The sequence below is a fragment of the Gossypium hirsutum genome, chromosome D11 (genome assembly GCF_007990345.1).
Source record: "Gossypium hirsutum isolate 1008001.06 chromosome D11, Gossypium_hirsutum_v2.1, whole genome shotgun sequence".
NCBI lineage: Eukaryota > Viridiplantae > Streptophyta > Magnoliopsida > Malvales > Malvaceae > Gossypium > Gossypium hirsutum.
In genome coordinates this window covers 69,543,953-69,560,728 of record NC_053447.1, presented here as the reverse complement: position 1 = coordinate 69,560,728, position 16,776 = coordinate 69,543,953, and the positions used below count along the sequence as shown (strand labels likewise).

The 16,776-nt window shown below is 29.9% G+C and overlaps 1 protein-coding gene across 3 annotated transcripts; it reads left to right on the top strand.

The window, feature by feature from the left end:
• The first annotated feature begins 6,437 nt into the window (after positions 1 to 6,437).
• Positions 6,438 to 13,035, top strand: LOC107925901 (transcription factor TGA2.3). 3 transcript variants are annotated; one of them, XM_041105098.1, is made up of 13 exons: positions 6,438 to 6,497; positions 6,829 to 6,895; positions 7,130 to 7,321; positions 8,743 to 8,837; positions 9,178 to 9,248; positions 9,352 to 9,543; positions 9,759 to 9,833; positions 10,467 to 10,526; positions 10,718 to 10,795; positions 10,914 to 10,965; positions 11,097 to 11,368; positions 11,536 to 11,784; positions 12,513 to 13,035. In XM_041105098.1, the coding sequence occupies exons 3-13, from the start codon at positions 7,224 to 7,226 to the stop codon at positions 12,657 to 12,659; spliced, it is 1,389 nt and encodes a 462-aa protein (XP_040961032.1). In that variant the 5' UTR covers positions 6,438 to 6,497; positions 6,829 to 6,895; positions 7,130 to 7,223; the 3' UTR covers positions 12,660 to 13,035. The 3 variants fall into 3 exon arrangements, with proteins under 3 accessions (XP_040961032.1, XP_040961030.1, XP_040961031.1); XM_041105096.1 differs by having other exon boundaries at positions 6,480 to 6,534; XM_041105097.1 differs by lacking the exon at positions 6,438 to 6,497 and adding an exon at positions 6,599 to 6,716.
• Positions 13,036 to 16,776: the final 3,741 nt, after the last annotated feature.

Sequence of the window (16,776 nt, the reverse complement as noted above, 5' to 3'; positions counted from 1 at the left end):
GTATATATACATGTACATATTTTACATATAATTGGTTTAATATATATACGTATACTCATATTTCTTTTTTATATATATCTATATACATATACATATTTATTTTTATAAGTATATATATTTATATGTATGTATTTATGTATTTTTGTATATCTTAATTTGCATAGACATATACATACATATTTTCAATATATTTTAAACATATATATATAAATTAACGTATTTATTTGTATACGTATGTATATTTTCATTATTTTTAAACTTTCATTTGTACATACATATTTTCATGTGTCTACTTTATATATGCATTTCATTATTTTCATATTCCATAATTTTATACACCTATATATATATGTACATATTTTTATATATATGCATTTTTTTTCTTTTTAAAATATACTTTATATATATATTGTAATTTATGAATACACACATATTTTATTTTTGTCTATACATATAAATATATATAAATCCCTTTACATTTTAATTGTATTCACTATTTATTTATTTCACTTTCATTATTGTTTTGAACGAATGTTTAATTTATTTGTTTATATACATTGTTATTTTATATGATTGTAGGTTTGACTTTTATTTATTTTATATTGTTGCTATTGCTCGTATCATTTTTACACTTTTGTATTCATTACGATTTTGTCATGTATAACAATGTAATTTGCTTTCACATTTTTTACTACGACTTCATGTTTTTATTTCACTCGATAATAAAATTTGTTTAAAAAATGATATTTTGTGTTTAGATTCGAGGAGGATCGTACCCTAACTTACTGGGTTTCGATTTCCACAATAAATCTAAACACACTAATCTTTTCAAACTCAAGTTTTGAAACGATCTCGGGAATTAAGAAAAGATCGTGTCCTAACTTACTGGGCATGATCCCTTTCCTAAACCCGAGATAATAAAATATCTTTTAAATAAGTAAAATTCTGGCATTCATTCACGTATTGGGAATTTGAGACATTGTATTCTAACTTACTGGATATGATTCTCTTTCTCGAATAATGTGAAATATGCCCATTTTCCTGAAAATTTTCAACGTTTTAATACAAGGATCGTACTTTTTAATTCTTCTAAGTTTTCAATTTTCGACATTAAGACATTAAGTAATCAACTAATGTACCAATTTTGGGCGTATCGAGGGTGCTAATCCTTCCTCGTGCGTAACCGACTCCCGAACCGGTTTTCTGAATTTCGCGGACCAAACTTGTTGTTTTAATAAAATCAAACCGTTTATTAAAAACGACCGCTTTTCGAGGTGATCCAATCACACCTTATAAAAAGGATTGGTGGCGACTCCTGTTTCATTTTTTTTTTTTCAAAACCCAAGTCGACCCCGTTTTTATCCAAAAAATGGTGTCAACATAAGTTTTATTACTATGTTATTTTTGTTGTATTTTTCTGTATTTTTATTTCACCTATTATACGATGCATGGAATTTGAGGTTGAATTTTTGCTTTAGTCCCTTTACTTTCTGAAAATTTTGAATGCTGTCTCTATACTTTTCAAATTTTAAAAATTCAATTATCAGCGGACGATAATTGTTAAATTCATTAAGTTAAGTTCTGTTATTTCTAAAATTTGATGTGATAAGCATATTATCGTAAGTGTAATGTAATGTTAATTTGTTATTTCTACATATTACTTAGTAAAAATTTAATTAATGAATTAACGATTGCCTTTTGCTTCTATAATGAAATTTCGAAATTTAAAAATAACGGGGACTTAGAATAATTCAATTAGTAATTGAATTTAACTGTTTGAGCCGGGATGGATTATATTCTCTCGACTTTTGAAATTCAATCTCTACATTTTTAATTTCAAGAATTTAACGCCTCTATTTGTTTGGTTTACAAATTAATAATACATGCTCCAATTTAATAAAGCACAATTAAGAGAAGAATTAAAAATAGAAAAACAAAATTCCAAAAGTTCTAAAAATACAAAACTTATAATTTTACTTGAGGTGAAGTTGATGCATTGAAGATGATAAATACTCTGACACATTATTTATAAGAAAATAAAAATTGGGCTTTTTCAGAAAAAATCGAAATAAATTAATTATTTATGAAAATCATTCACTTACAAAATCATGTACAAAAACGATCCATTTTGATCAGTGAATTTCGGTGTCGTTGTTGTCACTGATGGCACCACCCTTCATAATGGGCCAGTCATTTGTTGGTTTTAAAAAAAATATTTTTTTGGGTGTTATTCTTGTCATCGGCGGTACTAGATTGATATGTGATTATATGAAACGTTCAGGGATTTGATGAAGCAATTAACCTTTTCAGATGAGATGAAAAAAAGTGCCGCCATGATTGCGGGTCTCCCAATTAAATGCTTTTAAACTTTTAGTCCGTTCCCTTTTGAAATTAAACTTAAATAGTCTTCAAAAAATACAAGAATAACAAAAATAAACCCTTTTCTTTTTTAATTTTTTTAAAAATAATAAAGTTAAAAATTTATATAAAATCTTATTTAAATTACCCAAATATATCCCTCAAGAATTTTTCTCAAGTAAAAAAATCTTATTTAAAACCAGAAGAAAATTTTTTAGGGTTATATTTGAGTAATTTAAATAAAATTTTTATATATATTTTATTATTTTTAAAAAGGATAAAAAATGAAAAGGGTTTATTTTTATTATTCTAATACTTTTAAAAGCTATTTAAATTTAATTTCAAAAGGGAATAGACCTAACATGCAAATAGACATAAAATTTAAAAAGCATTTAGTTGGAAGCCGCCAGCAATCATGGACAAACCCCTTTTTCATCTAATCTAAAAAGGAAAATTGCTTCATTAGATCCCTGAACATTTTATATAATCACACTTTAGTTTAATGCTGCCAATGGCAATAACGGCAACCAAAAAATTTATTTTTTTTAAAACCAGCCAATAATTGGTCCATTATGAAGGGTAGTGCCACCAACAGCAACGACGATATCAAAATTTACTATTCAAAACGAGTTATTTTCGTATATAATTTTATAAGTAAATTATTTTTCATAAATAAGTAATTAATTTAGATTATATTTAAAAAAACCCTAAAAATTGTTTGAAAATATTAAAATATAATAATTATTTTTAATAAATATTGTCAATACATCAAATAACATAGTGAAAAATACATCAACATATATATATATATGAAAGTGACATATACATCACATGCAAGTGACATTAATTTCACATTAAAATCATAACAAATACTTAAAAAATGTGCTTGCGAAGGAATAAACAATCAATCAATTTGCAATAATTTAAGAAAAAAAAAACCCATTACTTTAGTAATTATTTGTTAAAGTGCCTAAGATGTGAATTTTGTCTTTTATCACTACTTTATTAAATGATGATTAATTTTAATATTTTATGTTGAGAAAATCACATCATCCTAGATTTAATTAGAATTGTTGATGGATGTACCAGTTAATTCAATCCGATCCGATACGATTTGATTTGAATGTAAATTTTTATGTTTTGAAATAATTTAATTTAGTTCAAATTTAGTGTAAGTAATAAAAAATTAGACTCGATTGATATGGATATTTTTATCAATGTAAGATGACGTGAGTTCAAGTGCGCTGAAGCGTATTTTCCTTCTGTTTATAGGTTAAGGAGGGACTATAAATAGAGTTGTCTATGGGTCGGGCTAAGTAAAAATTTTAGGTCCAAACTCAACCTGAATAAAAATGCTAAAACCTTTTAATATTATTGTTTTTATATAATAATAAATTTAAAAAATATAATACATCAAATACACTAAAAATATTAAAATAAACGATTCCCAACAAATGAAAAAAAATACTTAAATAACACTAAGATAAATTGCAACTTAGAAAGTAAATACTAGACCTGTCCATGGGCCGGGCCGGGCCCGGTCCACAAAAAATTTTCAGCCCGTTCACTAGGCCCGGGCCCGGCCCGAAATATGGGCCTGAGATTTTGCCCAGGCCCAGCCCGAAGAAAAAATATGGGGCCCGAGCCCGGCCCGGCCCAGCCTGTTTTTAATTAAAATTATTTTTTTTAATAAAATTAAAACTATTTGTTATTAAAATTAATTGTTAGTAAAATTATTAAATTATTAATTGTTAATTGTATTAATTGTTGTAATAAAATCTAACATTTGATTAGTAAATTTATCAAATTATTAATTGTATTATTTGTTGTAATAAAATCTAACATTTGATTAGTAAATTTATGAAATTATTAATTGTATTAATTGTATTAATTGTTGTAACAAAATCTAACATTTGATTAGTAAAACAAACTTGATGTTATTATTATTATTATTATTATTATTAACACTAGTCAAGGAAATGAAAGTAAATAAACTTAAAATAAAAAACTATTATATTTTAAAAATAAAAAATATATATTTAATATTTTTCGGGCCGGGCCGGGCCGGCCCAGGGCCAAAAAACTTGCCCGAGGCCTGACTCATTTTTTAAACGGGCCTAAAATTTTACCCAAGCCCATATTTCGGGCCTATATTTTTACCCAAACCCTCCCATATTTCGGGCGGGCCGTCGGGCTGGGCCGGGCCGCCCAGCCCATGGACTGGTCTAGTAAATACCTCTAAAATAGTAGCAAAGTTAATAAAAAATATAAGTTATACAATATCCAAACAATAACAATAAAATAATAGTAATATAATAGCGAAATAATAGCAAAACAATGAAAAAAGCAGTATTTTCTTTTTTGCAAATTTGGGTCGACCGAACTCAGGGCAAAAAAACTTACCAACACCAGCCCATTTAGAAAATGTGTCTTGTTTTTTTTTTGTCAAAATCTATCTTTTGGGCCTATATTTTTACCTAAACCCTCCTACTTTCCAGATTACCCGACCCATCAACAAGTCTAACTATGGGTAGTTCTAAACCTTGTGTAAAAAAGAGCAGACATGATCAGATTATTCAAAAATAAAACAAAATAAAAAGTTAAAGTTAACAAACATTTTTTTTTAATTTGAAGAATAAAACAGTGGATAGGTAGGTTTGCCTAGCTTCGAAATAGTTACTGGCTTTAAATTTTTGGGAAGAAAACTACAATTCAGTTCATGGATAGTTCTAGTTCATCGTTATAAGCAAAAAAAAAATGTAAAACAAGAAATAAAAAATTTAAAAATCAAATGGTCCAAATTTTAAATTGACTCCTAAATTTTAAAATGTTTTAATTCAATCATCGAAGTATTAGTGTTTATTTGGTTTCTTTTTATTTTATTTTAAATGTTGATTTAGTTATAGTTTAATTTATTTGATTTTTTTAATTTAGCACAATGGATTCCTTTTTTCTTAAAACTCTTGCTTTCTTCTTCAATATCTATTCAAAGCAAAATTTTTGAACATGTATTTTCTCTGATTCTGGTGATATTTTTGCGGATTTGAGAGCTTTGTCAAGACTGTGCCATACTTTAAGCATGCAGTCCCTTGTGAATCATTTCTACCATTAATAGATAAAGTGATCTCAACCCCATTAAAAGTGAAATTTGAGGATATTATTTATCGAAGAGGAAACTCCAAATAGAAGTAATCATTCATGTTGTTAAAAAACCATGTCATCTACCACATCTTGGTCATCAATTAGCTATTTGTTGTCCCCTCGTAAAAAACTAACCAATTAGCTATTTGTTTCCCCCTCGTAAAAAATTAACATTGTTAGTGTTTTGGAGGTAATTTGTATAACTTTTGACAAGTTTAAGTACCAATTTGAATAAAAGAAAGCTTAAACACCAACTCAAGAAAAAACGTCAAGTTTAAATACCAAATTAAGAAGAAGAAAAAAAAGGTGTCAAGTTTAGGTATAACATGTTATATTAAGCCCATCGACAACAATGATTATGCATTAAATACGAAATCAAATCTAATTTACATGTTAAAATACACAAATCAAAATTTAAACATGTGTACATTTATTACATGCGGAGTTAGCATGTAGCATGTTAAAAAAAAGAAAAAAAAGAGAAGAAAAGACAGCGTTATTAAAAATTTAAAAATATTGTTTTTTCAGATATGTCAAAATCAAGATGTTCATTCGATAAGTATATACGATAATGTAAAAGTGGAAATTATGAAAACAAGAGTTTTTAACTTTAAATAAATCGGCTTTAATTCAAACTCATATAAATACAAAATATATTTTTTGAACAAATTTTTAAATATTAAATCCAATACCCTAATTTAAATCCAATAAATTAAATTTTTTATTTTATTTCTCCTGTTTCTATTATAAAAGAATAATTACCAAACATGTTTTTTTTATATTTTTATAATTAAAAACAAATTTTTATTTCTATTTTCAAACTTGTTTTTATTTAAAAAATAAAAATTACTTTTTGCAAATGAAAAATGAAAAAATAATTTAGAAATGATTTTTAAAATTTTAAAGTTTATAAGTAGAAATATAATTACAAATAATGTATATTAGAATCAATTATATTTAGAATTGAAATTACCTGAAGAGTAGCCTACCATGTCAAGGTTTGATTTGCAGAGTTTCTCTGTTTGTTCTGCATATGTATGTATAGATGAATTTTATATTACGTATATTACGCAATGTTTATGTATGTATTGACTAATTCATACATATATAGAAAAAAAGAAAAAAAAAAGACTAATCCTACATATACAATCGAAAAAGTCAAAAATGGAGGAATACTTTTTTAGAAATTTATTTTACTCACTCTTCAAATAAGCTTTGTTAGGGTTTCCCCTTTTCCTTTTGGCTTTTTTTCCCCTTCTCTTCTAGTCTGTTCTCTCCCTTGTTTTCTTGTTCAGTTCATAATAGCTTTTTTTGTTGTTGTTTTTTTAGCTAAACTAGTTATTCTCAGTTCAAGTTCAGCTTTGAATTTCAGCACAGAACCAAAAAAACACCCAAGGTTAGTTTATTTTATTTTATTTTATTTTATGATTTACAGTCAATTATTTTGCTATTTAGTTCGTTTCTAGATTTGGGTTTTGGTTTTTGGACAATTGTACTGAATAGTAGGTGGATATAGTGGAAAATCTTGTTGTTTTATATTTTCTTTTGAGAAGTTTGATTATATATAGCTTATAATTATCATTTTGGGTTACTTTTATCTGAGTTATTTGTGTTATTTTGGTTGACTCAGTGGCCGAAATAGAAAGAGGGGAAAAAGGGGTTTGCTGTAAAAGGATAAAACCAAAAAATTGTGTTTGGATGATGATATGGTTTAGCTGTGATCCATGGGCAGTAGAACGTTGAAAAATGGTGTAGAAAATAATAAAAAAGATTTATCAGCGATGCCGAGCTACGTTCCTTCAGTACCGACTTCAACTTCCAGGTATTTTTAACACTGTTTTATGAGCATTTAGTTTACTTTTTGTATGAATTCATCAATTATTTATATGGGTTTGTAGTAAAGTAGAATTGGTTTGATTGATTGTAGGTATTTAATGAAGCAGTTTGAATTTATAATTTTCGATGAATCGAGAATTAACTGCGTTTTATGTTCTGTATACAAATAAGAAAATATTAGTGTTACTTAAGGGGTGAATCAGGAAATTAATAGATTGTTCTTTTTGTCGTTTTATATCGGTCGATTTGTCATCCAAGGAAAGAATGGTATTATATTGACTGAAAGATTTGCATCGTGATATAGAACCATTAATTTTCTCCTCTGTAGGTGTTAAGGTTGTATGGATATGTTCAATAGTTACCTGTCTCTGAGTGCACTTCGAGTTTGCCATTCTAAGATGGGCGAAGGAGAATTCATGGGTTTTTTATGTTCATTATAAGTATAGGAGGGGGACAAGTCTGGGAGTTAATGTATTGTTTCGTTATCAGCTTGTCACGTGTGGAAAGTATGTTGACCAAAAGGTTCTCATCATGTTATAGAGCCGTTCCTTTTTTTTGCCCTTTGTCGGTGTTAAGGTTGTATGATTATATTCAATAATTGCTCATCTCTGAGTGCACTTCGAGCTTGCCATTTTGAGATAGGCAAAGGAGAATTTGTTACTTTTTATGTTAGTTATAAGTATAGGAAGGAGTCGAGTGTGGAAGTTAATATATTGTTTCGTTGTCAACTTGTCATATGTGGAAAGAATCGTATATGTTGGCTGAAAGGTTCGCATCGTGATATAGAACCGTTATTATTCTCCTTTGTAGGTGTTAAGGTTGTATTATATTCAATAATTGCCTGTCTCTGAGTGCACTTCGAGTTTGCAATTCTAAGATGAGTGAAGCAGAATTCGTGGCTTTTTATGTTCGTTATAAGTATAGGAAGGGGATGAGTCTGGGAGTTAATATATTGTTTCGTTGTCAACTTGTCATATGTAGAAAGAATGGTATATGTTGACTGAAAGGTTCATGTACTTTTTTTTCCCTCCGTAGGTGTTAAGGTTGTATGGTTATGTTTGATGATCACTTGTCCTGGGTTCACTTCAAGCTTTTTCACATTTAAGTATCCCTAGTAATCTGAATGGAATCTCTATTTATATGCTGCTTGACTTTCTAGAGTGCTTTTTTGTTTATCAACTCTCTGTTTTCATAGAACTATTATTATTCAAGAATATGAGAATTTTGCTTTTGCTTTTGCTTTTAATTCAAGTTAGAGTTTCATTAAAACATGCAAACTGATCTTGATGAACTGTTAAATATTCCGATGTAGCTTTTTTTCTTGGCTTGGAATATAGACCAAATCTTGTACTTATTGAATTATACTGCCCTTATATTTAACACATGTTTTAATGACATGAATTTCAGTGGGGCAGAGGCAAATGCCATTCGTTCTTCTCAGCTTCCAGACTTTGGAAACCTTGATCAATTTCGCATAGAGGATGCAATTGATCTTACCAGAAGTATGTAATTTTGGTCTTCAATTTACTATTATTAATGGACATATGCCAGCATTAGATTTTATGTTTCATGGATAATTGCATTGTTTATTGTACTACTTTCCGACTAAACTCTTAAGTTGAATATGTTGTGCATTTTGTTATTATTTCTTTATATTGCAGCACAAATGGATTGACTCTTGTAACTCACCATCTATAACGATGATGTGGGTTGCTTAATGATTTGGTCTAGTATTTATTGAACTTTCCATTATATTGTTCGATTATTTAGCATTTTTTTCTTCTTTTCATTAGGGGCCTTATTTTTATATATATTCAACTGATAATGTTTTTTGTCTTTTAGATCCACTATTTAATCAAATAAAATCAAGTTCCCAAGCATTAGCTGATGCTCAATTTGGTGCTTTAAGCACGGTAGGCATCTACCTCCTTTAGAAAGTTATGGCTGTGCTTCAAACTTTTGACATAAATTTAGTTACTGAGAGTTCTTTTCGTGTGCTTTCATGTATTGTGTAAGACACTTGCATCTGCAGACAACAATCTCTCTGCTGCTGTAGTGGGATCCCAAACGTTACCACTTCAGAAAGATAACCAACCGAATCTTCCACACATATCAGTTGGTCGGGAGAATTGGGGAGATTCCAATATGGCAGATGGCAGCCCTAGGACTGATACGTCAACAGACGACACTGAAGAGAAGAATCAAAGGGTAATGCCTCTTACATATGCAGCAATTAAAACCCTTGCTTTTTGGGGTTTTAGTTTTCATTTCAACTTATTGATCTGAGAATTTACTTTTTGTTTCATCATTGAGAAATAATAAACAAATTCACATATGTAACGTGTGCATGACGTGCATTTATTGTGTTTGAGGATCTGCTTGCTGGTTAATTGTGAATCTTAGTTGACCTTCCTTTTGTGCAGTTTGGAAGAGGTCAAACAAATGCTATCGTGGCTTCCGATTCTAGTGACAGATCAAAAGATAAAACAGACCAGAAGGTTAGTGTATTTTATTTTATTTAAATTTGAAATTAGGATAACCAGAATATTATACTGTCGTATCAGTTTATCCTTGTAATATATATGGTATAAATGCAAATTTAACCCCTGACATTTACTTATTCTGTCAATTTGGCCCTGAATTTTTTTGGATCACTTTAGCCCTCAACTTTCAAAATTTAGTCAAACTGTTTTGTTTTGGACGGAAAAGCTGACTGAACTGTTAACATTTTAATGGCATTGATGTGACAGCTTGTGTGGCAGTCTACATGTACTTCACGGCTAACATGAATAATTTTTCTAAAAACTTTTTTATTGAAATTTGTTGAATGTTTTAATATTTTTTATTTTTTATTTTTTGTGAAATAAACGTGGACTGCCATGCAAGTTGCCACATCAGTGCGGTTAAAATATTTATTGTTCAGTTAACCTTTCCAACTCAAAAAAGCAATTTGACTAAATTTTAAAGATTTAAGGCTAAAGTGATAAAAAAAGGAATTAGGCCAAAGTGACAAAAGAGATAAACTTTAGTAGCTAAATTTATCTTATGCCTATATATATTACTAAGTAGTTATCCTTGTAATATAATATTGATGAGCTAATCATTTTCTCTTCTCAATGACTAATTTGCAGACATTGCGTAGGCTAGCTCAAAATCGGGAGGCTGCAAGAAAAAGCCGGTTAAGGAAGAAGGTATTTGATCGATTAAACTTCTTTAATGTTTTCAATTTTATTGTGTTCCTATCTCAAGATTTTATTATATTCTTGTTTCAAGTACCTAATATGGTAGAGTTCCATTTTGTCTTTATTTTAAATTAAGTTCAGAGATCACTCGTAAAAATCCACCTTTATTCTTAATCCTTTTTTCTGCTTTCAAAATATAGGCGTATGTGCAACAGCTAGAGAGTAGCCGACTGAAACTGACTCAACTCGAGCAGGAACTGCAGCGAGCTCGTCAGCAGGTTTGCTCTATGTTATCCCATCAATATTGTGATGTATATTTTGAATTCTTAGGTTTTTGGGCTGATGATGCTGGCTATTATGCCTCACGTTTCTTTATCTTTACTTCTTTAACTGCAGGGTATATTCATTTCAAGCACGGGAGATCAATCTCATTCGATGAGTGGAAATGGTGCGTAAGCTTTATTTTCATCATCGGAATTTGAAAACTGGTATTATGATTTAGTGCTAGGGGCTCGGAGTTCAAGCAATTATGGATGCCTTTGTTTGACATGGCCCGAACATTTATGGACTGCTATACAGGTGCCTTGGCATTTGACGTTGAATATTCACGGTGGCTAGAGGAGCACAATAAGCATATAAATGAGTTGAGGGCTGCAGTCAATTCACATGCTGGTGACGCCGAACTTCGCACTATTGTCGACAGCGTCACAGCTCATTTTGATGACATTTTCCGTTTGAAAGGTATTGCTGCAAAAGCTGATGTTTTCCATATCTTATCGGGAATGTGGAAAACACCAGCAGAGCGGTGTTTTCTGTGGATAGGTGGCTTCCGTTCATCCGAGCTCCTTAAGGTGAGCTCTGTTCTTCTTTTACAAAGCGATTTCTGGCATGGTGCTTTATTAGGTTTCGATATTCAAGTGCCTGGAACCTAGTTACATACAGACTCGAAGCTTGATTTTCAAGTGCCTGGACCGGTGTTCATCGATAATTTTCTGAACTTAATTGATGTCTTTTGCAGCTTCTTGCAAGTCAGTTGGAGCCTCTAACTGAGCAACAGTTTATGGGTATCCAAAACTTGCAGCAATCATCCCAGCAGGCCGAAGATGCTTTGTCACAAGGGATGGAAGCATTACAACAATCTTTGGCCGAGACATTGGCCAATGGCTCACCTGCTCCCTCGGGACCATCTGGGAATGTGGCAAATTATATGGGCCAAATGGCTATGGCCATGGGAAAGCTAGGAACCCTCGAAGGATTCCTTCGTCAGGTACTTCCCTTCTCTGTGTAATATGGCTTTCTCTACATGTTTTGCAATTTTATTGTGGTGGATAGAGAAAGAAAGAGAGGTGTGTTTGGTGGGAAAGGAAAGAAAATAAGGAAAATGACTCTTCTAAATTTGGATTTAGGGTGCGTATTCTCGGGATTAAGCATCTTTTTCCTTTCATATTTGAATTTTCCGAGTAATAGATAGAAAAATTCACTCTTTTCTCTTCTTCATGTTTCCTACTCAATACACCAATATATATAGCTTTCTGTCAATCCAATTTTCTTTCCACTGTACCGAGGAACTTCTTAATCTCTTGATTCTTTTTAGTGCATTGCTTCCACATTTTACTACATGTTCCATTTTCTTTTACAAAACCATATCTAGGGATTTAGTTTATAGTCTTATATATAGTGTTGTTGGAACTCGACTGATTTAGCAATTTGAATCGGTTGGATCAGGAACCAGCCAATATACTGGTCCAGACAGAGATTAAACCGGCCTCTGAGCAAACCGCTCGGAACCGGGACAAAAAACCGGTGGTTGAGTTGGTTTATAGTTTTATTTATTTAGTTAGTTAGTTATTGTTGGACTGACTGTCAAATTGGTTGAACTGGGAACTGGTGGTTGATTGATTCAACAATCGGTTCTGTTTTTAAAACATTGCTTATAAATTGATTCTTCCAAGGTGATCACCATATTTAATGATCTCTCTTTTTTCAACTTACCAGGCCGATAATCTACGCCAGCAGACACTTCAACAGATGCACCGGATCTTGACGACTCGGCAATCAGCTCGTGCCCTTCTTGCAATAAACGACTATTTCTCTCGGCTCCGAGCTCTCAGTTCTCTCTGGCTGGCTAGACCTCGCGAGTGAGAAGCAAGATAATAAAATCCATCTCCTATGAACAAACCGATTGCCCGCACCACAGCCGCCACCGCCGCTCTTCCTCAACATCAAGCATCGAAATCTTCCTGAGAAACATGGATACATTGTTGTGTCTTAATGTTTTTTTGGTAACAATAACATGACATTTATAAATGTTGGCAAAAAGTTGTTGTATGTTCATTACTTAAAATGTTGTAAAAACATTTAGGGCAAAAATAATAATGTGATTTAGTTTGATGCTTTAGAATTAAGAAACAAAATGAAGATAGGGAATGGTGTATGTAACAAAGGTTAAAAAAAAATAGTTGTGAATGTGTATTCATGAATATTTATATATGAACAATTTACTTGTGTTTTTGTATAATTTTTTTTTTGTTTTTTTACTTTGATTCTTTTTTAACTTTGTCCATATAAATTTTGAAGTGTTGTATATTTGTTAACGGGTATCTGTATTAATTTTTTAGTGTTTAATTCGGGATTTAGAGTTGATTTGATAAATTTAAAATTTGAACTAAATTGCATCCATCGGGCTGTATTTGACAAATTAAATGTAAAATTAAATAAATTTACAATTAGCACTAAATTTATTTCATTAACAAAATCATGAAAATTTTAAATATAATAATATTAGCAATTAGTATTAATCAAATTCACCTGACAATCTGAATTAAAGTTTAAAAAATTAGCATTATTATTTTGGATATCAAAATATATAATTTTAATCAAATACAAGTATTTAATTATATCAAAAAATAATATAAATACCATATTAAAAAAATGTCAAACTCGAGTATCAGATGATATATCGAGTCTAATTAAAACTACTTAATTATTTATTTAGTATAAAAATATTTTATGCCTTAAATATATATTAAAACTGAAATACTTTTGCACAAAAAAATGATTGCTTATTATTATTTTGATCTTTTTAAGGTATAATTGACTTTTTCAATGAGATGCTTTATTACAAAAATATATATATATACATATATAGATTATTTTTTAAATAATAAGATAAATCTCAAAATTATATATGAACTTTAATAAGATATGCAATGCCTTACTTAAAACTTTGATTTTGTACAATTTTATACATGAAATTTTCATTCGATCCAATTTTCATTAATCACCAACATAATCATCAATATAGAACCATTTTACAGTTACACACATATTTCTAAATTACAATCTAATTTTCATGTGATTGATTACACCTAGAGTTGTTCATGGGTCAAGCCAGGCCCTAACAAAATTTTAGGCCCGATTGATAGGCTTGGGCCTGGCCCAACTCGATAAATAGGCCAAAATTTTTGTCTAAGCTCGACACAGATTATATATGCTAAACCCAGTCCCAAATCGACTTGGTTCGTATTAAAGCATATAGTATCGATACAATAGGAAATGTATTGATACATTGACGAGGGTATTGATACTCGGACAATTTTTCTTTAATTTTCAAAATATAAAACCTTAAAATGGTATCGATACCATGCAGTGCGTTGATACTTTGTTAAGGTATCCGAGTTGGGCCCGGGCCAAAAAAGCTTACCTGAGGCCCGACCCATTTAAAAAACAAGCATCATTTTTTGTCAAAGTTCATATTTTGAGCCTATATTTTTGTCCATACACTCCCATTTTTGGGTGGGCCTTTAGGCCTAGTCGAGTGGTTTGACCCATGGACAACTCTAATTACACAAAATCTAAGCTCATGTATCAAATTGCACATTAAATCAAAGTTTATATGTAGCTTTGAGATTTATCACTTAAATTATTAAATAATTATTTTTTATTTTTTATTTAATTATAAAAGATTAAAAAATTTGTATCAATTTGTATGAGCCTATAAGCATTAATACAAACTAATATTTATGGAACATATCATAAATTATTTAATACCAATTTTAAAATCAAATAACATGTATCAATTGATACGACCAATACCGATACGATACCAACAACCATGATAGTAACCCTCGCGATGCCATAAATACCAAAGCTATCAAATGACAGATTTATTATAGTTTTAAAAGACTGTACTATTTATAATTCATCATAATTATTATCTAAACAAACAACTTAAAAGTTGTCTCCATCAATGCTTGTTTTTTCTTCAAGTCAATTTTTTTCTTTAAAAAAAAACAAAAATACAAAATTTTATATTTTAGTATACAATTTGTATTTTTTAAAATATTATAAATTTACAATAAAATCCTTTCTTTTAAGTTTTTTTTATTTCGTGGTTTGAAGAGGTTGAGATTGTGCTTTTGTAAAGTTTTCATAGGTTTTTAGAATCGAACTGTTAGTTGATTGATTTGTTAGTCTAATCGGTTCAATTAAAAATTATTGAAAATTTAAAAATAAATGAAAACCCAGTTCAATCGATCCGTACCAGTTGTCAATCTAACTGATTTAATGTCATTCTATAGATTGGTGTCTTGATTGATTATTGGTCTAATCGATCGATTCAAACATCATGGATGGCTACACGTGGGTTAATTAATGAGAATCGTGATAAGGTGAAACATGTCTGTTTAAGACACTATTGGAGTCAAACTTGAAGGGATTGAACGAGGCATTTGCTGGATGTGATGGATTGATGGATATTGTCAAAGATTTTCCTAATATATCTTTTGCAGATTGTGTGGGCTCGTTAAGTGGGACATGATGCTTAGATGTGATCATGGGGGTGACAGGGGCAAAGCCAGGAAATTTTTTTAGGGGGCCCAAAATGAAATTTTAGTTTTTAATAGTCTATATCTTTATAATTTTTAAATGATTAAATTAAATTTTCATAATTCTAGGGGGGGCCAAAGTAAAATTTTACCTTTACTAATTTAAAATTTTAAATTTTTCTAAAGAGCCAAAACAATAATATTTCATTTTAAGGGGAACCGGGCCCCTGCCAGCCCCCTGGATTCGCCTCTGTGGGGCGAAGTTCTCCTCATGAAGTCATGGTGGGGTTTCTATAGTGGTCAAATGCTTTGGGAAAATATAACAATATTCTTATAAAAAAAAGAGTCAATTTATATATTTAACGACTATCATTTGCTTCAAAGCTAAAATTTTAAATTTCGAAAAGTATAAGAATTAAGAATAATCAAATTGAAAAACATAAATTAAACCTACAACGTTACACATAATACAACACTGATAATAAAACTTAACAAATTTAACTTTACTATTCCAATCAATACCGAAATATTAAAATTGAAAAAAAAAACACACACACACTTAAAACTCAAAAAATATAAAAATTGAAAATTTCCAAATAAACCCACAAATTTTAGCAGGCCTTATTGCTTCACATGAGAAATCCTATGCTAGTGGACATTGGGAGCACCATCATGGAGTAACAATGCAAAATGGATAATAATTAATTTTTTTAAAATTGGATAATAATTTGTATATTATTAATATTTTATTAAATCAAAACCCATATTTCATATTCTATACACGTCGAGTTTTGAGTAAATTAAAATTTTCTTAATTATTTTATTATTTTTTTAAAAAAAATTTGATAGTTGTAGTTTTCTTTATTTATATGATAAGTATATCAGCTCAATTTAAATTTTAATCGTATAAAAATTATGAAAGTGTGTAAGATGATTTTAGTTTTATACTAATAATTTATCGATATATGAACAATGAAATAAGCGGACTAGTAGGGTCAGATCGAACCAAATTAGGGTCAAGCTTGAAAATTTTTTGGAACCAAATCTCAACTTAGCTCCGCCATGGACAGATTTAGTTAAAAACCAACAAAAAAGACATACTTGATAAGGTTTTGAATAAACTCTCAAAATCGTTAAATTGTTAATAAATTTATATTTTGATCACTCAAATTTTAAAAAATTACAAAAGAATCCTTTGATTTTAAACATTTTTGGTGTTGGGGAAAGTTTGGTGGGAAAGTTAGGCCACAAATAATGAAGGGATGGCTTTGATTGTTGTGGCTATAGTTTGGCTCACAAATCAACATCCAATTTTCCCAACCCCCCTTTCATTTCATAATTCATTAATTGCGCCCCCTCAAATGGATAACTATCCTTTTCTCATAAATGGGAGTTTTTGGATTTAATGGGATCTATTCAATTTGGTCCCACCA